At 32.7% G+C, this 24,901-nt stretch overlaps 2 protein-coding genes across 4 annotated transcripts; one reads left to right on the top strand and one right to left on the bottom strand.

The window, feature by feature from the left end:
• Positions 1-50: 50 nt before the first annotated feature.
• On the top strand, positions 51-20,978 carry LOC110991994 (spastin). Of its 3 annotated transcripts, none has more exons than XM_022257608.2 (11): positions 51-677; positions 838-1,008; positions 1,172-1,339; positions 11,348-11,538; positions 13,416-13,619; positions 14,328-14,442; positions 14,876-15,018; positions 15,374-15,564; positions 15,751-15,950; positions 16,152-16,335; positions 16,925-20,978. In XM_022257608.2, the coding sequence occupies exons 1-10, from the start codon at positions 215-217 to the stop codon at positions 16,313-16,315; spliced, it is 2,010 nt and encodes a 669-aa protein (XP_022113300.1). In that variant the 5' UTR covers positions 51-214; the 3' UTR covers positions 16,316-16,335; positions 16,925-20,978. The 3 variants fall into 3 exon arrangements, with proteins under 3 accessions (XP_022113300.1, XP_045490758.1, XP_022113301.1); XM_022257609.2 differs by having other exon boundaries at positions 52-677; positions 13,428-13,619; XM_045634802.1 differs by lacking the exon at positions 1,172-1,339.
• Positions 20,979-22,799: 1,821 nt separating this feature from the next.
• LOC123689189 (odorant receptor 49b-like) lies at positions 22,800-24,881 on the bottom strand. Its single transcript, XM_045628262.1, has 5 exons — positions 24,565-24,881; positions 24,258-24,395; positions 23,883-24,051; positions 23,264-23,373; positions 22,800-23,043 (listed from the first exon to the last, which is right to left on the bottom strand). Exons 1-5 carry the CDS (start codon positions 24,879-24,881, stop codon positions 22,920-22,922), a joined length of 858 nt encoding a protein of 285 aa, XP_045484218.1. The 3' UTR covers positions 22,800-22,919.
• Between the last annotated feature and the right edge of the window lie 20 nt (positions 24,882-24,901).

A 24,901-nucleotide genomic window follows, 5' to 3' on the forward strand; every position in this document is an offset into this window, starting at 1 on the left:
GTTATGTCAGTTGATGTAACTTCAAAGCTGAAGCTTCAATTTATTTTTATAAAACTTTTTCTGTGGTCTGTACTGGTCGCTGGGGCAGTCGCAGTGGGCTCTCGTCGCGATGTGCTGCCGTATTTAGGTTTTGTGTTAAAGAATAATAAACGTGCGTCTGTTCAAAATTGTATGGCTATTTGGTGTTGAAACAGCCGAAACATTTGTGTTCTTAATGGTTTCCGGTGATGATTTCAATGGTGGCAGATTACCGCGAAAAACAACTAGATCTCCGAATAGAAAATCAAAGAAGGTTGATGCAGATGTAGTAAAAGGATCAGCGTTGCGAAATGAATCGCAATCCTCAGTCCACAAAAGAAACCTCTACGTGGTTTCCTTTCCGATTATTATTCTTTTCAACCTGTTACGATCCATTTTATATCAGTTATTTATAATTTTCAAATATTTGTATTCTGCATCACATCGGTTTATCCATAGGCCTCGTAAAAGTGGTGAGTGCAACTTAGAAGTGGTTGTTAAAGACGGGATTATATCGACAGAAATTGTCCACGCTGAAGAAATGCCCTATACAAATAATGTTGGACCAGGAGATCCATTACTAGCCAAACAGAAGCATCATCATCGCAAGGCTTTTGAATACATATCGAAAGCATTGAAGATAGATGAGGAAAATGAAGGTACTTAAATATTACCCCTGGATGCTTTTTATTTTGAATATTAAATGTTAAAAAATAGTTTAGTGCAAAAAGTCTAGAAATATAGTTTTATTTTAGATTTTTAGTCTCCCATAGTATAGAAAAGAATTCCAAAATTAGTATTTATGCCTTACTTTTATAGGTCAAAAAGAACTAGCCATAGAATTATATAAAAAAGGGATCTATGAATTGGAGCGCGGCATTGCTGTGGATTGCTGGGGAGGTCGTGGAGATGCATGGCAAAGAGCTCAAAGACTACATGAAAAAATGAAAACTAATCTGGGAATGGCGAAAGACCGGTTACATTTTCTTGGTATGATATTAAGTTATAATTTTACATCACAGCTATTATTATTTATGCTCTAAATTTACGTTGTGTCAAATGAAATTGGCTGTAAACTGCATGATAGCTTTTTCTTTTGATTTTTAAACACCACAATATAAACTGGTTTAACAGGAGAATTATTTTAATGTAGCCAACCTTGTGGCCCTGAGTAAATTGGGGGTTGAAACTGAGCCTGAGAGGAGTGAAAAAAAACCTATGGAGTCGCCATTAAAGGCGAGAAGGCCACTAGAGAAGTCGAAGACGACACTGCTAGCCCATACAGAAAGTAACAGTGGTCAAACGAAGCCACCAACTGAAGGTAGAATACCACACTATACTTAGCTTCGTTTGACATAACCTACTGCAAAATGAGAAAAACATATAACACTTGATGACAAAACAATTTTTTGATTGGTATTTTGTTTAGCAGTGTTTGCATGTGGGTTCACTGTGCTTACTAATTGTTTCATGCTTTCTGTGTGACACATTATAATTGTGTAATACAGAGTAAGTTTTTTTTGTAGAGAACGAGAATCATTTATAGATTTTTTTATTACATGCATGTCATATAACATAGGATATTTTTATAACAGTATTATGTTACACATCATTTGGTTGTAGCTAACATTAAAAGGTAAGTATTAACAAATAAAACATTAAAACCCAAAGTGTATTTTAACAAGAATATACAGAAGTGTACCTTCTTATCTTTACTAAATGCATCATTTTTAATTTCATCTGCATTCATTTGAATTGCTAATATTAAATAAATAAAAGTTTATATTCATATCTAACATAGAATAGTTTTATCATTGAAAAAATTGTGTACTTAATAAAGTTATTTATAATTATTGTTATTGTTGTTATGATAACTGAATGTTTGCCTTAAACAATTGATTGAATCAAATTTGACTGCCAGTAGACGTTGAGTTATACTCGTATAAGTATAAATAACGTATCGTGATTACTAGGGGGATGTCATAGAAAGTAATGATGCGTTGCACTTTACATTTCCGCTTATCCATGTTTCACAATGGGTCCGTATCATGGGTCAGTAGTCGCCTAGCGTAATAAAATATATACGATACGTATTATGTTACCAACTTTCTATGAAACAAGGATATATCAAGTGACACTTAATAAGATTAAAGGACGAACGGGAAGTCCATTGTCCTAACGGTGTAAGACAGACTAAAATAGCAAGTCAGCTTTTTCTAGTCGCATGAAAGATGGCTCGCCATTGTTGTCTTATAAACGACATGGACTTCTAGATACTTCATATGTAATCATACGATTTTCGTTACTATCTATGAAACGCTTCACGATATTCCGTTTAACCAATTAAAAAAACAAGACTTTGGAATGTATTCTTCCAAAATTCCATTTTCAAAATTAATATTTAATAATGCTATAATAATAAAAGATAATTTTAAGACAACTAAAAATATCTGTAATTAATACTTGCACGTTATCACTTGTTTTAATAGCAGCGAAATTGTTTTGCAATTGCATAGTGGATCTAATTTATAATAGTGAAAATATCAGTTTAATATGGCCTGAAGCCAAAACTTTGAATAGTTTTACAGTTCTGTGAACTCATAATTTCTGTACATAAACCTGTCTAAATGCGTGTTAACTTAATTAATATATCACAGTTATTTTGAAAGCCTTCCGAGAAGTTGAATACCTGACGAATAACGATAAAAACACGTATTGATATAGTTAAATATAGTCTTAGGAAAGCTAAACTATAGATTGGATGTTGGCATTGATCATATCAAATTTATTTAATTATACTGGTCACACTTATGCACGTCGATATAAAAAGGGAAGATCTGTACATTTATTACTAGTGCTCAAATCAAGGGCGTAGAACGTACGGGAAGAACTACAACCATTGCGCCATGCATCACATGGCATATTAAAATAAAAAAACATAATAATAAAGTAACAAATGCTTAGCATCAACGGGAAAATTCATCAAGTAATTTTTTCGTTCCCAATATTTTAGTTAGAGCCAAACTTTAAATTTATATTTAAGTATCATTTATAACAGAGTTTATAATATTAATGAAACGTGACCAACCCTACGCGTTTTCAATAGGTCTTCAAGGCAATTTAATTTTCCAAGGGCTGTGTGGTATTTCGATAATTCTAAGAAAGCCCCAAAAGTGGGGCTTCCCCGTGAAATCGATATCTGACATTACCTTTCTTTATTTAAGAAATCGTAACTAAATCGGTTATCTCTTTGATACTCCAAGCACAATAGATACAGAATCCAGTCGTGACGTTTCGATCGTGATGCGAATGAAAATAGATAAAGCCGCGGAAATGTCACGCTTATTTATAATTAAAACGAAGCTAATGTTCCACTTACAGCATACTGTTGACATATTGCCATTATTTATATAAAAAAGGCAATTAACAATCGATTTGAACTAAAAACCGACTGGACTGAAAACATTTAATATGTTGTGTTCAGTGTAATTATGTTTTTTGTCCTATGATTTGTTGATCATGTATATTATATATTTTATTCAAATAATATGTATAAAACTATTTAATATAGAAGCGGCCTGTTCTCACGCAAATATAGCCAACGTTACATGGGGCTAAAGTTGTAATTTATTTGTAACCAGTTCAATAGTTTTTGCGTTTAACGCGAGAACCAATGATCATAAGCTCTTCATTATTTGAGGTTCAGGGTGTGGCAAGCAAGGCTGAACTTCCTAAGACTTCAAATTAATGTAAATTTTTGTAACAATAATATCATTACTTCTTATATTAAATAACGTAAACCAGTCAACCAACATACAATTTATTTAGTCGAATGTAAGATTAATAATACATACAGTAAAATATTTGATACCGTTTGACATAATATAATAAATCTCGCAAACAGAATTTTCCTATTTATAAATTATTCTGCAGTCTACACTCGAACAAAGTCTAGCCATTTCATTTTTCCTCTTTTATTCTTAAAACAATAGACCTCAGTTCTTAATCACTCTGAGATCGCCAACACTTAATGTATGACATTTTTGTATGAGAGTTTGAAAGAGAAAATATTGATACTGTTATATGTAATAAGAAAATGTTTATACCGAAAAAATGGGTGACAACGATATTAGTGTTAGCGATAAAAAGCTAAATTTCACGTATAACTACTTTAGATATTTTTTATTGTTAACTAATATTGAATTATAAATTTCATTTAAACTGAATTCCCTGTAAAGTTGGTACGAAATAAAACAAGCGAAATCTATTACAGTCAATACCTTAGTCAACATTAACATTGTATTTTATTATGCGTCATTTAAACTAAAATAGCAATATGAGTAAACTCCAAGTCTTATTTGAATGCTAAAATCGTCCCTTTTATCCCCTTGTTATGTTAGCATAGGATTTTTAAGCTTTTGATGATTATGTATGAGTCAGCTCCAAACTTTGGTCAAACAGTGAAAGCCTTTTTGTACACTGGTATTTAACGTGACAGTTGTAAAACTCGTTTAATAAAAGTTTAGGGCAATTTGGTCCTTACTGGATCATTTTATTTGCCGTTATTGTTATTAATACGACATCGGCTTTCAATAGCCCTCATAAAAGTTTGTTAAATTCACGGTTTAGGCTAGTTATTATGTAATTCGAAATTTGAAAAAGGAATTTTTATTTACAACAAAATGAAAAGGGCTGAACTAAAATTAAACTTAAGTTAGGCACTTCTAGCAGCTAAATCTGCAACGCTTAGTTAGAACGTGAAGTGTTCTTGAATTAATGGCTTTGAATATTAAACTGGCGTCAACATCTTGCAGCCAATCTCAACATAATATTTAATTCATTTCGTAGATGGAAAATTACGAATACTTTAACAGAATTTTATAATATCTAGACGACGACTTTGCGTCTTTGTCTTAGCGAAATTACGTTTTGCAGATTCCCATTAGCGATTTTTCGATCTCAGATTTTAATTAAACAAAGCCTAAATGTTGCTGTATAAAAGTAAAAGTTCTAAATTAAGCTTTAACATCCGAACGATTCATAAGTCGTTATGAGATAAATGATTAAATATACTATTTCATAATCATTGTCGCGTTAATTTCTCGAATAATTTTTTTTTTCGCATATCAACGTATTGTTTAATTATTATTATATAAACTACAATTTCAAAAAAAAGTCGGATGTTTGTTACCTGTTCTAATTGAGTGTAATTTTTGTATTAAGTCTAATTGGAAAATTTCAAATGAAATGGCTTGACAGCAGCATCGGAATACAGACGTTTATCGATCCCATATTGTTATAAGGTAATATCAAGGTCGCGTGCAGTGTGGTTCACTTAAATTGATTAAAATATTCTTAGGTGCGTCGCAAAAATCGAAGTATATTTTAAAGTTATGATACTTGCTTGATGCCTAACTCCTATTCTCAACCAAAAAAATAAACGTTTTTTGTAGCTTTATTTATTTTATAAAATAGAAAACTGAAATCTTTAAAGATTTACGTATTTGAGTTACGCTGTTTTAAATCTGATTTAAATCGCGTCGTCAGATGAAATCGAGCATTTATTTTACAAAATTGTCATTACCTACTAATCATTAATTAGTATTTATAGGTTAAAACTTTCAAATACTTTGCATGTAACGTAATATTTTAAATAAAAGAACAATAGGAAAAGTATTTTTTTCATAAAAGATGCTTACATTATTGTTACAGTGCAACGAACCTCTAGGTCTGCAATTCTCTAAGTCTGATTAGAATGGCTAGACATTTTCATTGTCTAAGTTAAATAAACAATTATTTGTGTGTGTTTTTGTAAATTGAGCTTTATATATTTTGTATGAGATGCTTTTTATGCTATTAGATCTTTCGTCATATTTTAAATGTTTTATTTATTACGTAATGTAGGTATTTCTTTATTTAAGTGAGGCAAAGTGTGTATTATCCGGATCGTTAGAATTTCGTTTTCTATCCTGAGGTCGTAGCTTCAATCCCCGACTATTCATCAATGGAATTACTTCCTATGTGTGCATTTAATTTTAATTTGATGTTACTAAAAGAAATCATCGCGAGGAAACCGGCTTGCCGTTTTACTTTTGTTTATAGCAACTGCTAATTTGCAGTTGTAACATGATCATAATTACATTCCCTTTTTACAAGGTATTTGTTTAATCTTTCAGCTTAAAGTTTAAGGTAAATACGACCTACTTTTTTCACTTTCGCGTGTACATACATTATAGTTTGACCTTAACCTGACACCTTTTTGCGAAATTTCATAATACATATTTAACGTTTTTACGCAGCTAATGTATACACTATACATGTATCTTTTATTTTTCATTTATAAATACTGTATAAGTTCTGTTTGGTTTTTATACATTAGAATGTATGGTATTGTTCCACGTGTATATGAACCACGGAAGGGTCACCCACAATCCTTATGAAATTTTATCTGTGGATGGAGGATGTGTCAAAGCGAGCTTTCATGTGATACTCGACGTCACGTGTTGCTTGTTCGTTATTTCAAGATTTACGTTAAATTGTTTATAATGTGATATTTGTACCGGTCCACTAGCCTTTTCTCTAACACTATAATAAATATATGAGCCGCCCCCGCAAACTTCTTTTTGCATTGAAATATTTCTTACTTAGCCTACATGTTTAGTAGCTACACACCAACATATGAAATATTTTTAAATTTACCACATAGAGACCTCCGGATTAAAAGTCGAAGTGCTAAACTAACTTTTTCAATATTTTTTATATCCTCAATTTTTTCTTCAATTTTGAGAGACTAAGAAAAACATTTTTAAACTTTCATATATATTTTATCTGCTGTTCAATATTTTACAACTGTAAAAGAAGAGAAAGCTACTATATGAATCACAATCTTGTCAATATGATAATTATACTTGATAATTAATATAATCTATTTAATATAACTATTAATTTATACTAAAAAATAACTTGACGAAAGGTATATTCAAACTCACTGTTTCTGTCTAGAATTTATTTATTTACTAACCACGCAAGATTCGTTGATCGTTTTATCTATTTGCTAACTGCATTGCGTCAAACCGTGATAAATTATTAAATATTCTGAGAAGTTTTAGACGCCAATTAACCTTCAATTTAAATTAAACCACTAAAGTGAGGGTATATTGTAAAACTATTTTAATGTTAGTAAAGTTTAAAGGATTTTATTTTGTTTCTACAAAGCCAAAGCAAAGATTACTATGACACGGTTTACTTCTATAAAATTTTTAGTCAACATGCTATCCTCTAAAAATGCGTAAATGTTTCGGTAGTAGGTGTGGTTTAGGTGTCGCTCTAGGCTTTTTACCTAGGCCCAAGGAATTACCACGCGCATTAATATATATCTAGATATAACATAACATTAAGATTGTTTTCACATTAACTAAATTCTTATTAAATTCACAAAACAAACGTGAACAAAGGAATTCTTAGAATGACGTAACACAAAGCGTCTAATATCTCTGAAAAAGGCCCAACAAACTAGAATGTTGAGCTCGCGGCCTCATTCCCTTGAAATGGAGTAGGCACTCATTGCGACCGACGTGAAAGCCTCTTTTGATGTTTCTTTTTTAATATAAATATTGCACGGTTTTACCGTTTGTAACACAGATGATATTATTTCATTTATATAACGTTTTATTATCGTCGATTTCTTATTTGTTTAATTTGATAAATAGAGCTAAATTTTTTAACATTTTGTTACAAGTAAGTTAGATTAAATTAAGTAAATATTAATTAAATCAAATAACCGTTGTCTCTATTTAGTTCGTGGGAAGACGTGATGATAAATCAGGCATTCTCACATGGTTATAATTATTATATTAAGAATAAGTGTATTATTACACTTTACCGGGACAGTACCTACAATAATCTAAATGCAAAATATGTGAAATTAGTGTATTAAAAGGTGTGTTACACTTATTTGTTTTCATATAGGTTTATTTACAAGCAAAATACCTATAGGTACTTAATTTTTATATTTTTTTTGACTAGTACACTTATTTTACATTACATTTTTTTTTACTTAAATGATGGGTATGAAGAAATTACAAATAAATTGTTAACGAAAAACATAAATTTTCAAAACCTATAATGAAAAAGTGAAATTCATGTTCCAAATAATTTTAATAGATTAGATATTAGAGAATAGCCCGCCTTAACAATAGAATTGCCCCGCTGTGGGAGTGGGTTCGAGGTTGGGAAACACTTTGTTAATAAAAAAGACTCGCAAGTTTTAGCCTTTTCCAAATTGATACGCTCTTTTTTTGAAGGAACCTAAGTCGCATCGGTTCGGAAATACTTTAGTGGCCTTAAAAAATCGCTCAATTGTAGATTGACGTATGTCAAGGTTAATGGAGGTCCTGCATGGTTCGATGACTAAATAGTTTAAAAAAATATTATTGTCTCCATGCCGATGTTAAAGGCACATTTATTCTGTTACAACTTTCTACAGCTTACTATTCACTATGTCAACAGCTCTCTGATATTCTACTGTATAACAAATCCGCCAGCATTTTGTCTTTTAAATATTGAATGTAGTCGGATTTCGAAGTCAGTAATTTCAAATTGAAAAAAGGCAGCAAATCTACCAACGAGATACAATAGAGGTATCGTTCCACGCTTTAATTCTCGAGTCAAATTGATTAATTTTCAATAAATGTTTTGTTTGATTAAAAATAACTGTTTCTGTTAACTTAAATAAAACATAAGATAACTAAATAATCAGATTCATGATCCACATCGAAACTTATACAACAAATTCGTCTCTTAACCCTCCAACGGGGGAAGATGTATTTCCGCGGCCGTTCCATTGCAAATAGGTAATCTAGCTTCTATGAAAACCGGAAACCATTTCGCCAGAAGTTAACGCCACGTTAACTACAAAGCCACAGGCGGAGCGATTTGGAGCCAACTACAGTCTACAAGTGCAGAGAGCATTTAAAAACACCTACACAGCGTAGGTGTACTAATTCTCTCGTAACACACCAGACTTTCGTACGATTACAAAACTGGGTCGTCAATTTGTTGACATACTTATTAAATTTTATCAACACAAAGATAGAGAGAGACTATTAACGGTGAAATACAATCAAGAATAAAACGTAATCAAACACAATAAGCAGTGTAATACAAAAATGAAGAAAGAAGAATTTTTAATATGTCTTCTAGTCGAGCACTTTTTTTAAGATGATATAAAAAAACGAGTGGAGCATGACGTACAGACTCGAGCGGTAACGCAAGTTCGGCTCTGAACATCGAGAGCAAGCAACGTATATGGCCAGAGAACATTGAGATTTTTGGCACCCCGGCTAATAAATAGTCTACCCAATCAGATATTAAATAGCCTAACGCTAAACAACATAAACTCTAAATTGAAAAACTACTTTTATATACATTTGTCGCCCGTAAACAAGACTGCTATGCTATACATTAATACAAACCACAACGGTTTTCTAATGTAACGTAATGTGATTATATTAGATTTTTTTGTAAAATAAATAATAACAAAGGAGTTGGTTACCGATTGTAGAACGGCAGCAAAGATATTTCGCTTGGATCGGTTTTGATTTCCGGTAGGACACCAAATTATAATCTGTACTTCTCTGACCGTGTAGATTCAACTGGACAATTCTCTCACACTAACGAATAGAAAGAGCACTATCACAGACTTATTGCGTGACGAGATCAAGAAAGATCAATAATGCACACAATAACACTAGACCGTCGAATGCCTGAACGCTGAGAGTCCTTTATAAAGGCTATTCAGGGGTTAACACATTCATATTCTTTCATAACAATGATCCAGTGGAACCTAGGTCAGTAGTAGTATTGGCAAAACCATTTTAATATCATTTTTGTCATCACATATATTTTAAGAATCATAACATTAAATACATAAGTGAAATAATAATAAAAACGTACAATTCACCCAGTTGATAAAATTGCTTTAATTTTATTAGAAAACCGAGTTCAAATCCAAGTTACAAAACGTAGAATATTCTAAAATAAATTATAAATATATATTTTATTGTAAATAAACAAAATCTAGCGACTTTTTTATGATATTTCAAATTTACAAGGGTTAGAAGTAGATAGTAAGTAAAGCCTCAGGCTATAATATAACCCTTCTGAAGGAAACTCTTCAATAATAAGGCTCTGTCTGAGTACTTTGATCACCTCTAGACACAAAGGAATGTACTACCGCATGTTATAGAACAATAGTACCTACCTGTATGTATGTACAAGAAAGATGTAGAAATTAGGCACCTGGAACAAAAAAAATTACAATCACTGATTTAACATCAAATGAGCCCCCTGCTGTTATAATTAGAAAATATGGAGGATCGTTTCAGTAACAAGTACTCAGATACGGTGGCATTATTCCAAGTCATAATAAATATTACTTATAAACTAGACAATTATAGAGTTAAAATAAACATACAAAGGATGTAGGGAAAGTAAATTGTCTTGGTATGAATGCATTATATGTTGAATACTAATTAGTCTCACAATGAATACAGCAAATTGAAATCCACATACACGAGCTATTTAAGTTATCCTTATATTTTCATTATATAAAAATTCTGACACACGATATAGGACTATTTAATGTTTAAAAAGATTTTACTGTGTTGAACAAGTCTGTAGCAGCAGCCGCGTGTATCTTCATTTGTGTATCCAATATTGATATTAAGTGGCGCTACAACACCTGGGGTCTTGGCTTTAGTCTGCATCCGTTTATTCAATCGCTTCTGTGTTAAAATATTAATAATAATCATTTATTTCATGAATATGGTATAAACATTTGTAAGGTGGAACAATCGTGAGTTCTCATATTCTGCCACACAATAGCGCGCAAATTTGTCCCTAAAGGAATTTTACATTATTAGTTATATAAATTGGTCACTTCTTATATCGTTTGTATCGTATATATCATATCATACATTATTAAATTTATATTAATTATAGTGTCTCACGCAAAAAATCATTAAAGACTAGTCGGGAGATCTATATTATAGACAAGTAGGTGATCAGCTTTCAGGGTTTGAGTGACGCCGGTTTCCTCAAGATGTTTGTCAAGTACTTATTTGGATTAAAAAGACCCAGTGGTGCACAGACGTGATTCCAAGACACGACCACAGAGATGAGGGTCGCACGCTTAACTAATCTGAAATCATACACGTTATTGACATGTGTAAATAAAGCTCTTCGGATACAATCCTCGTCCAAGTTAACGCGTCCGTTCTAGTGTAGGTTAAAGGTACTCTGTCAACTAATTGATATATATTATTTTTAGTGGCCGGTCGTAAGCTAACAACAGCCAGCAGAAGGACACAGAGTGGGATGGGCGGGCCCCTGATGAAGTCCCAAACTCTACCTCGCTCTATGGGCAGGTCATCTTCGCAGCCGAATAGCTCGAACGGTGGCTACAGTAGATATCCAATGAAGCCGGCGTCCACACCGCCAGCTGTCAAACGACAATTATCTGTAAGTATATTATACATACAATATAACGGTGAAATTAATATAGGACTAATTGACCGACAGCCATTGTCTTGTCCAACCAATCTTACATATAAAAATATTGTAGTTCTCGAATCCATTGAGTTCACTACACAAAAAATATTTATTCCTTGTACTCTGGGGAAGGTTTTTTTATGGATATTGATGAAGAGACAAAGAAATTAAGGAAATAAATTAAAATTTTCGTTTTATTTAGTACTTAGGATGTTATTCCAGAAATGCAAATAGTACCATTGGGGTAACATAGTAAAATGTTTCATATGTTGGTATGTAGCTACTAACAGAAAAAAACACTTACAGGGACGAAACGAATATCACTGGGGCAGTAAGATAACAATAAAGATATATATCAAACAATAAAATAATCATTAAGTTCTTTAACTAAAAATAGCAAAACGCAGCCTTCAACTGTCAGGTAAACCATTTATGGGTTTCACTAGCTAATAGATCTAGTTTTTTCTAGTTGCCAGATGCTTACAACTGTACTTGACATCTTGCGGATACAGCCCTACACTATAAATAAATGATATTCTAGTTTTCCTTTGGGATATAATGAGAAATAAAAACGTCAAATACTCGCCCAACAAGCTTTTATTGAACCGCCTGGACTTAATTTCCGGGAAAATTTAACAAGCTTTACGTGAACTACTTTCGTATTTCGACAAAGAAGGTTCTGGAAACTTGTAAAACTAGTTTTATGACTTACTGAAAAAGTTTTTACTTAACAAGTACAAAATAAAATCCATACATATACAGAATATTAGTGCAGTCATATTTATAAATTACTAAGAGATTGTAATGATTTACAAGATGTTTGCATATGTTAGCTAACAATTATTATCTAATGAAATATATATTTGATTTATCAATTGCCTTGTTCGCGTAGTTAGTAGCATAGTTCGACTGCAGATAATGAGATCGCGTTTCAAGTCCCGGACGTTGTCGAACAATATTGCGACTTTTAACGAGAAAAATTTATTGGTATAGTCTGTGAGGAAAAAGTTCCACGAGACTCTTACCAGTGATTTCAACTTGGGGGGTTTTTACCCAAAATTTAGGGGCAACCAATATGTACTGGGGATTTTCAGATAGTACATATATGTAGATGATTTTTAAGGAGTATTTTAACCAAATATAAACTCTTCAGACTATAACTGAAATATCAAAAAGGTTTACTCTTTTATGCCACTTGAATGCATAATGTACAATGTTGAGAGAACAAATCCTTTACGTGTTTTTATCGATATTTAGGGGGTTTTGAAGTCAGTTGCACGGGATATTATTATGTAAGAATTGCCATCACTTACTATAACCGGCACAGCGTCGCATCTGGACAGTATAATTGTTATTGTTATTTTATTTATTCACAAAAACTATAATATGCCTTTATTTTTTATATACTCAAGACTGTCAAACTATAATAACGTAACAATATTATATATTTATCAACTTATTATAATCGTTCACTTTCATTATTAATAACTGACATCTAAAAATAAATTGATCAGTGGTGATACAACCTTTTTTGGTTTGGGCCTCATTTTTATGAATCTATTTCATGTGTCAATCAAATAAGCAAGTAAGTGATCAGCATCCTGTACCTGACAAACGCCGTCGACTTTTTGTCTCTACGTCTAGCCGGTTTCCTCACGATTCATTCCTTCACCGAGCGAATGTCAAATGCGCATAGAGAAAGAAAGTCCTTTGGTTTACAGCCGGGATCGAACCTACGATCTCAGGGATGAGTGTCGCACGACATTTAATGTCGTTAAGTCTTTACTGACCTGTTCATATCATGCATTATCATTCATTAACCGATCATACCATTCGCTCACGATCAGGGCGCATATCAGGTACCGGCAAACGGTTCACCAGTAAGAAGAGCAGTAAGTGGCGGCTCGCAGCGCGGCACGCCCACTAGAAGCAGAACCCCGCAGTCGACGCTTTCAGTACGAGGTGTCGATCCCAAGCTGGTCCAACTTATACTGGACGAAATTGTTGAAGGTGGGCCTAAGGTACACTGGGAGGATATTGCTGGGCAGGATGTAAGTGTTTTAGTTTAGATAAGTTGAAAATGTACCTAGTTTTATAATATATTTTAGTGAACGATCCGTTTTAATTTTCATATTAACTTTAAATCAGTAACAAACTTTCATTAGTAAAATAATGTTTTATCACATTTTATTTGCTTTAATGTTATAAATAAAATAAGAAGACAAACCCCCAAATTTTTTTTTTGTTTAGGCTTGAAGGGCCACAATACAACTCTAGTTATATTTCATAGGAGTAATGATGAATAAAAAAACAAAAAAAAAAGCATATAAAACAAATAAGTATATAAAAATATTATACAATATAAATGTCGCAGCTTAATAGCCGTACAATTTATAGCCTAGCCTCTTAACTAAACAACGCCGTTTAACTGCCGGCCTGATTCAGCCATTTGATCAAACAGCTAAACACCAAATGCCATGGTTCGATGACGTTTTATTACTTGCCTAGCCTGTTGACTGTTAATTTGAATGTAGTACCGCTTTCTGCCTGTTTATTAATCGGCTAATTAATCTAGTTGGCATGACATATGTTGGTATTAATGAATAAAATGTATTTATTATAGAACAATTTTCAGACATTTGCCGTGATCGCAGTGTAATTGTAATATGTGTTTATAATAAGTATTATAAACGCGTTTTCATTAAGTGTAACTGTTTTCTTATGCTTGACTTTTTGTAAAATATTATTATAATTTTCAGGCAGCTAAACAAGCGTTACAAGAAATGGTCGTGCTTCCCTCGTTAAGACCAGAATTGTTTACGGGTTTGCGGTCTCCTGCTAAAGGGCTGTTATTGTTTGGACCGCCAGGAAATGGTAAAATATTTTTATTTTAAAATGAGAACATTTAAATTACTGTACTATGTTATGAAGCAGACTGAAAATTATTAATTTCTTTATTTAATGTAATATTTTTAAAACAAATAATAATAAAATGTAATATAATAATTTCATCAGAGATCGAGGCATAATACGAAATTCCATCCGTATCAATTCGGCATCCGTCCTTTCACAACCGAGCGTTTTTTTTAAGACCGGCGCTCCACCGCTATGTGGTACCAATTACCCACTGAAGTATTTCCGAACCAATTCGACTTAGGGTCCTTCAAGAGAAGAGCAATGTGTATCTATGGGCGGCGGTAACTCTTATCATGAGATGAGCCTCGTGCCCGTTTGCCCCCTGACATAACAAAAATACCGCAGTAGCAACATATGCTACTAAATAATACTAAATGCCTCAATGTTTCAGGTAAGACGTTATTAGCAAGGTGCGTAGCGGCGGAGTGTTCAGCAACCTTCTTCTCAATATCTGCCGCCACTCTCACAAGCAAGTACGTTGGTGACGGGGAGAAGATGGTTCGAGCGCTCTTTCAAGTCGCGAGAGAGTTGCAGGTCATTATTTTTTCTGTTCAAAAGTTTGATTATAGTACCATGATATTTATAAGTCGCATCGTGCTTCAGAAAGAGATACTCGCTTTGTAGAGCGTCATCTCTGTCACAGGGCAGGGCTTAGGGATCCGTAGGGTTGTTAGGTTCTTACTCTCTCTTATATTTAGTCATCTAGTGCAGCTCATACATACATTACATATAATATACAGATACTCCTGTTATTCAATACATATAAATTTTAAACACACATTTCACAGTCCACTAGCAAGCTGTAAAGTGTCGATGATCGAACCTACGACCTCGGAGATGTTTCACATGTTGAATTATTGATGCCAAATCTGCAACGTAATTGTTATAGCCGTCAATAATATTCGTGGATGAAGTGGACTCTTTGTTATGCGAGCGGTCAACGGGCGAGCATGAGGCGTCAAGAAGACTTAAAACCGAGTTCTTGGTGGAGTTTGATGGGTTACCTGCTGCGGGGGCAGACAGACTTATTGTTATGGCCGCCACTAATCGCCCTCAAGAGTTGGATGAAGCTGCTTTGAGGTACTATTGTGTTTCTTATAATGTGACAGCCTATATGCCTGACATTACAGTACCTAGTGATTGATTTTAAAATACTAAATATCGATTGCCGGTAGTCTAAAAATATTTGCGAAACAATTTTCTTTAGCTGACTGCTGGGTTGTTCTAAGTAAGTTTATTTAATTTGAATCCTTTAAACTTGAACAGACGATTTCCAAAACGCGTGTACGTTACGTTGCCGGATTCACGTACGCGTGGAGCTCTGTTGCGTCGCGTGCTTTCCCGTGGCTCAGCGGCCGCTTCTATTAGTGAGGATGAATTGGCGAGACTCTCTGCACTAACAGATGGATATTCGGGCAGCGATCTTACTGCCCTTTGTAGGGATGCAGCGCTGGGACCGATAAGAGGTAATGCAAATTGATAGAACAATTTTATATAATTTGTAATAATTCAAGGTTTTTTGTTATGATTTATAAAAAGAAAAAAAAATAAGCTGGTCCCACTAAATCAATATCAATTGGATGTACCCATATATTTCGAGAAATCAGTCAATTACTATATTATCCAGAATAAGTTAGAATGTTTTTAATTCAATGAAAAATGTTCAGAACTAGATCCAGAAGAAGTGAAATGCTTGGATCTCTCGCTCGTTCGCAACATAATGTACCAGGACTTTATGGATGCGTTGAAGCGAATTCGGCCGTCGGTGTCTCCGCACAGTCTTGTCGCGTACGAGAAATGGTCCGTTCAGTACGGCGAGCTTGGCGTATGAATACAGTGATTGTTATACAGGTACCAGGACCTTATAAATACCTAGCGTTTTACAGGTTTCAAATTTCATGTATCAAATAAACCAGCGATAAGGCATCTGTGTTGGTTTCACTGTTTCTTCGTTTACTTAAGTAATTTTGACGTGACAACGTCAAATAAATCTATGCGCGCCGGCTGCATGCTCGACTCAGCCCCTTACGCTCAGTGTCCCATTACGCCCATTGTCCCCTTACGCTTATTATACGGTTACATCGCATCTATCACTCTTCTACTCCTACGGCCTATGATTCACTCCTTCCGTGTATGCATACAAAATAGTAATAATTTTATAAAAATGATTTTATTTCATTAATAATAGTATGTATCATTTTATCAATGTTATGACGTTGTCACGTTAATCTATCGTCCGCAAAACGACTTTACAGACAAGCAATTTTTTCGTCTCTTTATGAACTTGGAACCTGATACCTGCCACAAATTACAATATATTTGTCCATTTAAAATTTAACACGTGTCACATGGCAATTATCAGAACAATGTTTAATTAAGTAAGGCTTATAGTACGTATGAACAAGATCGTTAGTAAATGCTTTTGAATAAACTATTTCAGGTACTATTTTATACAAGGATCGTAAGAAGATTTCAGAAGCGTCGGATCAATATGGTTGCGTAATATGAATGAATTTTGTTGTAAATTTTATTAATGTCGCTCAAATGCCCAGCAATTCCAATAATTGTTTTGACATATTTTGATTATAATTGTAGTGTAAAGTTTAATTTAAACTGGTCTAGTCAGGGGTTTCGTAGTTCAATCAGCCAGATGTATGGCCATACCAATTCAAATGTAGTTAATAGAATAGCTCCTAAGATGTAATACGGCTGAATTAAGAAGTCGCTTTTAATGTTGTAGATGCTTTCATTGTACACCTTTTCTATTCAGTCGGGTTATATTGTGATCCCGTCCAAAAGGATGCCATTAAATTCTTAACAGGTCTTAGAAATATCCACTTCTAAATTCTTCATCCTTTTGGCTATTTCCGAAATATTATATCGTGGTCGTTGTTAGAAGCATGCATCTCGCTTCAACCACATATATTGTGTAAATTAAAGGGAGACGACAGTATTTTTATGATTATTACCAATTACGCACAAGTAAATGAAACTTATATGAGAATTAAATAAATTTATAGATTATTTTAATGATTTTTTGGAATGAATTTGCTTTAAATAAATTGTTTAGTGATTTCGAAATAAAATTACGATGAACAACCTACGTATTATATTTTAAGTGTTTGATTATGATATTAAAATGTATTAATTGAATGAATATGTTTACCGAATAATGCTTGAAATGGCGTTTCTATATTAAGTTTTAGGGAAATAAAGTCGCCTGCGTGTCTTTAAAAAGGGGAACTACTGCATAAAATATGCTCTATACTCTTTGCTCACACAGGTTGCAAGTTTAGCGTTATTATTATGTTGTTATTGCTATAAAATTCATTTTAATTTATATTTCTTAAACATTTCTATTGTTATCTGCGTTTTTTTGTGTTTGTGAATCTCCAATATTAATTGATAATTGATGGCGTTTTAATTTTTTAATATATTATGCTGCATCTCTTATGAATAAAAAAGACAGAACGGGTAAACCGCTTCCCATAGTTGACAGTTGCTCAAATGAAGCATTTAGTTCTGTGTAACGAAGATATATTTTTCATATTAATAATTTGTAATATTACCATTTATTATTATTGTGTGCCATTAGGGCGGTGTAATTTCATTTAGATTAGAAAAGACCGTTACAATCATTCCATTCCTTATTTGATTTCTATCGAGTTGTTTAAAAAAGGAACGTTTCATAAATTATAATGTACTTTTTTTTCAGCCAGGAAATTTTATACCAAACAAAACCTATAAACCTCATTAATTGATTTTTTAAGGCTTTGACATTAATTAAAAAAAATAGTTACCAACCCGTATAGTTTTCCATATTTATGATATCATAATCTCGAGAGTAGAATGTTGATGAAAATATGTATGTATAATTTTAATCGCTAGCCAATATTTAAGCCAAAATACTCGTAGCTTTGTATGGAGTCACTTGCGCTTTAACTTATGTAGGCATTACAACAAAACGAAATCAACCTTATGCAAATTATATTAGGTATTACCACGTTGCTGTTACAATGATGTTCCTCAAAACTACTTATTGTTTATGACCGGACTACATGCAAAATTACTGCGTAAACTATCTTAACCTATACGATCCGGTAAGTTCTCCAGTATACCATATTTCGTGTCAAAAGTTTTTCTCATAAGTGAGGCGCACAGTAATTCCATATGATTTAATAGTCTTAATTCAGTTCTATATTGTAGGTATTTTTTATATTAGGTAACGTTCATACGCGTAGATAGAACATATTAGGGAACGGTATTGTAGATGATGTAACATACCTACTTTTAAGTTTTTCATATCGGTGAAATAACTTTTGCAATCTGTGAAATCTGCTGTCCCTGGGATTTACGGCCAATTTAAAAAGAGTGCTGACCCTTTCCTGAAAGGCTGGCACCCATTAATCGGCAGCTGTACCTTTTGAGGCAGCCCTGTAGGATCGTTTGTCTCTAAATCATATAAAAACTGCTAGTAAAAATTAATGTCCCTCTATACCATGGTTTTAGGGTCGATTTCAAAAGTATGATGCTATGTATAATTATTATTTTAGAACAATGTTCAGTTCTATCACCAAAGTGACCATTTATTCTGCAATTGATAAGAAATGTAAAGGAGGATAATTACGGAATTATAACTATTAATGTTATGTATTTGTATATATTTTTTATTATTGCCTTTTTAGAGCTAATTCTAGCATGAATATTGTATGTGGAGAATGAACTGGGTGGTTCTTGTAATGGATTAGATCGTGTTGTCTCTTCCTGTGGTTAATTAAAAGAAAGAGGTGTATATAACATTTTTCTTTCGTATAGCCAAGTACATTCTCTATGTCTTCGTATTCTAGGCGAGTTGAAATTGTTTAATATTGGTTGTGGTTATTCGAACTTTTTATTCCGAATCGTTGTGAATTTTGTATGTTATCTATTTTATTGCCATTTTAATTGTATTAATTTATGCTAAGTTATGTTGCATTTTAAAATCGCGTTTGGTGTATGTGAGAGACATTGTTAACAAATTAAATTTCGGGGGCTTTGTGGCTTTTTAAAATGAATTTATTAAATGAATTTTCTATTGATAATAATTCACTAACCAGTTTCACAAATTCTTAATACCGTACAATCAGAAAAATACGATTTGTAAACCTCTAAAGGTGCTTCGTTTCTTTAACACATGAATGAGCCGCTTTTGTCTAGTGAAATGAAATACACATTTAACATTTTGCTGTAATTGTATTTGTCACTGTCAATTTGGCGATTGACGTGTAAATGCCATTGTCATTACTAAAAATATTACAACCAGAAAGTTGCTTCAACGAACTTACTAATTGGTGTTTGAAAATCGGACATAGGCGCAAAACTATTTGGATGTTTGTAATTTTATTTTGGTTTCTATACAATTATTATATTTGCCTTTATCTATATCGTTATTGCTGTGATATAGATAATAAGTCATTGCCTTAAAGTTTAAATTATGCTATGAACTATATACCAAGCAATATATGTTGTTTTATTCAATTTCACGAATTTATTAAAATTCCATATAATTACATTTTTTTTGATAATTAATGGTACAGCCTGTCAAATACATTTACTGGCGGTGAGGGCGTCTCCTTCGTTGTGTTGCCATTTTTCAAAACCTTGAAAATAATACTATTAATATTGTATGTAAGCTTTAAACGAGTGTTTGTTATACTAAACACCGAACGCTTTCAAGACTACACTACATGCCAGTAGTGGACAACTTGACAGGCGGTACTTACAAAAAATCTTATTAAGCTGTCTTACCTACGAACTGGTGTGTATGAAATAAATGGGCTATTATTCAAATTCAACACAGGAACACTGTAATCGCCTCACTTTGACATATTAAAGAAAACTGCTCGCTAATCGGTGTAAGATGGAGGCTGTTAAGTATAACTCCCGTATGTCAAAAACGTATCGGATTTTAACGTAAAAGAGTCAATTGTCACGACTCTGTATTACCCTGATTATGAAGTTTCGAGCAATTGACACGAAACAACAGACAGCTTTTATACTTATGTCTCCGTCATTAATGTGAGCTTTACATGGAATATTCGACTGATTGTTGCTATAGATGAATGCTCATTACACGTGTAAAGATGGCTTTTAAAATCATATGTTAAATATAACCTTTAAATTGTCTTAACAACAACGATGTCAAAGGATTAACTTATTGTAATCTTACGATCTTTATCAATAATATTTAATGTTTCGAAATTGTGAGAATCTGGTGAATTTTAAAAAAGTGGTTGTAATAAAAAATTATCGATGCTCTTGCTAACAATATTTTAATTTAACGCACGAATTTATATCTTGACTTAATCTCTAATCTTAAGCATTTGCGTAATGTTGAAAGAAATGTGTATTTTTTCATAATTTTTCGTAAACTTAACTTTAAGCACTCGCCTAACGTCTTACACACTACGCGTATGTGATACACCGTTTATTGATCAATAAACGATTAATTTGTGGATATGTGTTTTATTTATTAAAGTTTACCGCATAATACATAGTACTAAATGTACGGTATACGTTACAAACTGTTTTATCTAAAATGTATGACAATTTAGCTAAACTTAAATGTTACAAAAAAATGAGACCTACAATTAAAAGAAACAAGATAAAATAAAAATACCAGAATTTTGAAGAAGAAAGAAATTAGGTTCGAGAATCCCGATAGGCACTTAACAATACTTTCTTTAAAAGCGATCAGTCCTTTACCGCCTGCTCCGAAAAAGTATTGTTTAATCCTTTAAAATAGTGAAGAATTCGAAAGAGAGGTGTCTGAACACCTGTTTGTTTTTACTGAAGGAATTTGGTAAATTTTGTTGATTTTAGACCTTGGGAATGGGTAAGGGACGACAATTTTAATTTCCTGTAAGAGGTCACTGCTCTGTATTGGATTATTTAGATATTTTTACAAGATAGTAAAACCGGCTAAAGATCTCCGATCGTATTGATATCGTATTTATTTTTTTAGTTTAAGATTCAAATAATGTTATTTAGTATTTTAATGTTAAGTTCTATCCTTATTTATTGCTTCGTAACAATTAATTCTTTGTCTGATTTAAAACGGCGAAATAAGAGTATGACGAACGCAAAATCTGAAAAACAAAACATTGTATAAGTACTAGTAGTATATTTCTATGGAATCTAGATATAAGTCAAAATGTCGTTTTGTCGAGAAAATGCTCCCAGGTTTTGTAATTTGTTTGAAAGTTAATTTATCGCTGTGTAATCAGTTCATATTAATGATTATTAAGCAATGTTATTTTAATAGTATACTCACAGATACGAAAGTAGGTCGTGAAAGAGGTATGTAACGGCCGGCTTTGAATATGATAGGCCTCTTCATCCTCTCCATTGCGATAATCAGCGAGCGACGGAATTTGATATTCTGCTTGTACCATGGACACAAATATAGATATTCGCGTAGATTTTGACTCTGTAAAAGCTTCGTTAGAATAGCATAATAGAATATATACTGTGCTTGCTAGGAAGGATGGTGTACTGTTCCTGTAGCCTTTTGGCAGAATCGACCAGTCTAACCACTGACTATCCGGCCCGAAGAACTTAGCGGCTGTAATAACTTCTTTAGCGTGTTTCAGGGTATGACGTCATCGTTGTGATTCGAATCGCATAGGCACAGCTTGTTGGTGGCATCGAACATAGAAAAAGTTAGATACAACCCTAAGTTAAATTTATTATGGCCAACAACAATAGCCCAACAATTTCTCTCGGTTTTCGTTGCAGAGGTGACCCTCATGAACGAAGTGGCTTTGACCATAGTCCAGGCAGTTGATCATGCATGACTGGCGTTTATGCGATTATTCAAAGAATAATCAATAAAATAGACAAATATATCTGCGAGTTGACGGGTTTTTACTTTTTGGATGAGTTATTGTGCGCTCTGTTTAGTAAACGCGAGAACATGTGAGATATTGTGTAAAATGTTGGATCCTCAAAATTAATTGTTAATAGTAAAACATACCATAGAAGTCAGTTCGTTGCCACACCAACAATACAAGAATAACTGTGATAAAATTGTTAACATGTAATTTAGCATCGAATAAAATTGTACGCTACTTGGTTCAGTCTGAAAAGCAAAAATTGCAAATGTCATTGTAGCTAAGTACGACCATTGAATTTAGCCGTGGCTTACTTAACGCTCGTCCGCTATTCGGAATGTCCTGCGATTCCAAGCGAAACAGTTGGTAATAATTGTTTTTAGGCGGCATATTTAAAACCACATTATGAACGAAATTCAGAATTGGAACTACCTCATGTGCCATTAGGAGAGCTACAAGAATTCAGAGAAATAGTAGCATACAAATTACACTTTATTAATCGCAATTAATCGGTTTACTTTAAATAAGTTTATGTGGAAATTCTCTCGAAATTCTTTCGTCTTACTATGATGATTTAATAAAACTTACTATAACAATTCTTAATCCGATAATGCAGATAATTCCCACACTTCCACTTAGCTGGAAGAAAATGTTAGCGTGGTACGTGTCTTCCACTAATTCGATAAATCTGAAAGACGATTAAATTAAAATAATTAAGTGCGGAACGAGCGACAAAGAGGCACAATCGGCCTCTGCGTTCCGCAGCGTTCGACATCTGTCTCTTTTTAATTATTATTATAATTGTATTTATGCGTACAAATAAATGTAACTTGATCAATAAAATAATAATCTCAATAATAATAATATCAATAAAAATTAGAGTTATCCACTACGTGTCAGATTCTTACTTAACTACACACTGATGGTGTCGAACACATTCCATAAACATTTTATTGTTCTCTGTAAGTCTTTTTCTGCAATCCGATTTATTTATTCTCGAGATTGGTATATCACGAATCTACAAGAAACATTATATTAAATCAATATAAATTACCTATTCACTATTCAGAATACAATTGTACTCTATTCAGATAATAAGTATCTAATAACTAATGATATTATTATTTCATATTATTTATAGAACATTATTCTTAAAAATTAAGAGTATTACGGTAACTCTTAACTAAGACAACAATACACGGCTTTATCCATTATTTTAGTGAGTGTTGATTGAATACCGTAAACTTAATCAATGATATTTATCCAGGCCGATGACCGATCCCGCAATGCAAAAATTTTTGATATCTAATTTGATTCAAGACTGATTATGTTAAAGGTAAGGTTTTCGTTAATAACTTAAATTGGTTAAGTAATCAAAAAAGGCATACATCGGCTCCGGATTTTACAATTTGTTACAATGTGTGTGTTACAATGTTAAACTACAATTACCTAAAATTATTGGTCTAAAGGCACACAAAGCTTTGTCAACTTTTAATGATCGTTTAACTAACTAATCAATCACTATACCTTTTGTATTTTATCAATAATTATCTCAAGCTCCGCACACCCAAACATGATCATTGAAAGGGTGCTGCTATCCACTGCACAAAACAACAACGCACTAATATAAATACTTATTACTTGGTACAAGTATCCGATTTCATAATGAGGTGATTTTTCTGTATTTATCGGCATCCTGTGGATAAGAAGTGTTTCTAATCGTATTTTATTTTCTGATCGTAGTATTTTAATACAATTATTGTTTTAATTATTGAGTTTGGTTAGAATATCATTTTGCTGCCTTATATTACTTGTTAAAAGAAGATATATAAAGTTATCTAAGGAAACACGTCATTAAAGTATTTTAATTACAATTTACTATTATCTATTCGTGGTACTTACCAAATTTTAAACGGAAAGAATCTTGTTTCAGCGGTATCAAATAGAGGCATTACAGCCCACAGCGTGCATGTTGTGATGGCACTTGTCAAGAATACTCCACTAAGATTTCGTATTTTTCTAGCTTGTGCCGACAATATTCTTTAAATTTTTAAAAAAAAAAGAATTTTTTTTAAGACACAATAATGATGACAATTCTTAATTTAATTGTAAAAACTAAAGAAAAACAAGTTATTTCTATTTTTATGGGAAGTGAAAATAAAAACGTAAAAAGTTACAAATAACAACAGCGGCAAAAAAAATAACTTACTTTTTATGTCCTACAGTTTGCGGTGCAAATATGCCCACCTCCATGAAACTGATAAGTTTTTTTAAATTATTTTTATTCATCATAAAAACTGTTGTTTTATAACAAACCGACGCCTGGGTGAAGAGTAAGTATGAAGCTTCAGAAACTTCATCTATATTACCCCACACGACAGCTATGTATATAAATTCCAAGAAAATAAAAGAAAACTGAGTGAGCATAACAAGGAACTTGTAAATATTGCGCAGAGTTTTATATTCTTCTGGTGGTAGCCAAATTCCCAGATAATGTAAAATAAATCGTGGCCGACCTAAGAACATGTCAGTGTTATTTATCATTT

The sequence above is a fragment of the Pieris rapae genome, chromosome 1, assembly GCF_905147795.1.
Source record: "Pieris rapae chromosome 1, ilPieRapa1.1, whole genome shotgun sequence".
In the NCBI taxonomy this organism is placed as follows: domain Eukaryota; kingdom Metazoa; phylum Arthropoda; class Insecta; order Lepidoptera; family Pieridae; genus Pieris; species Pieris rapae.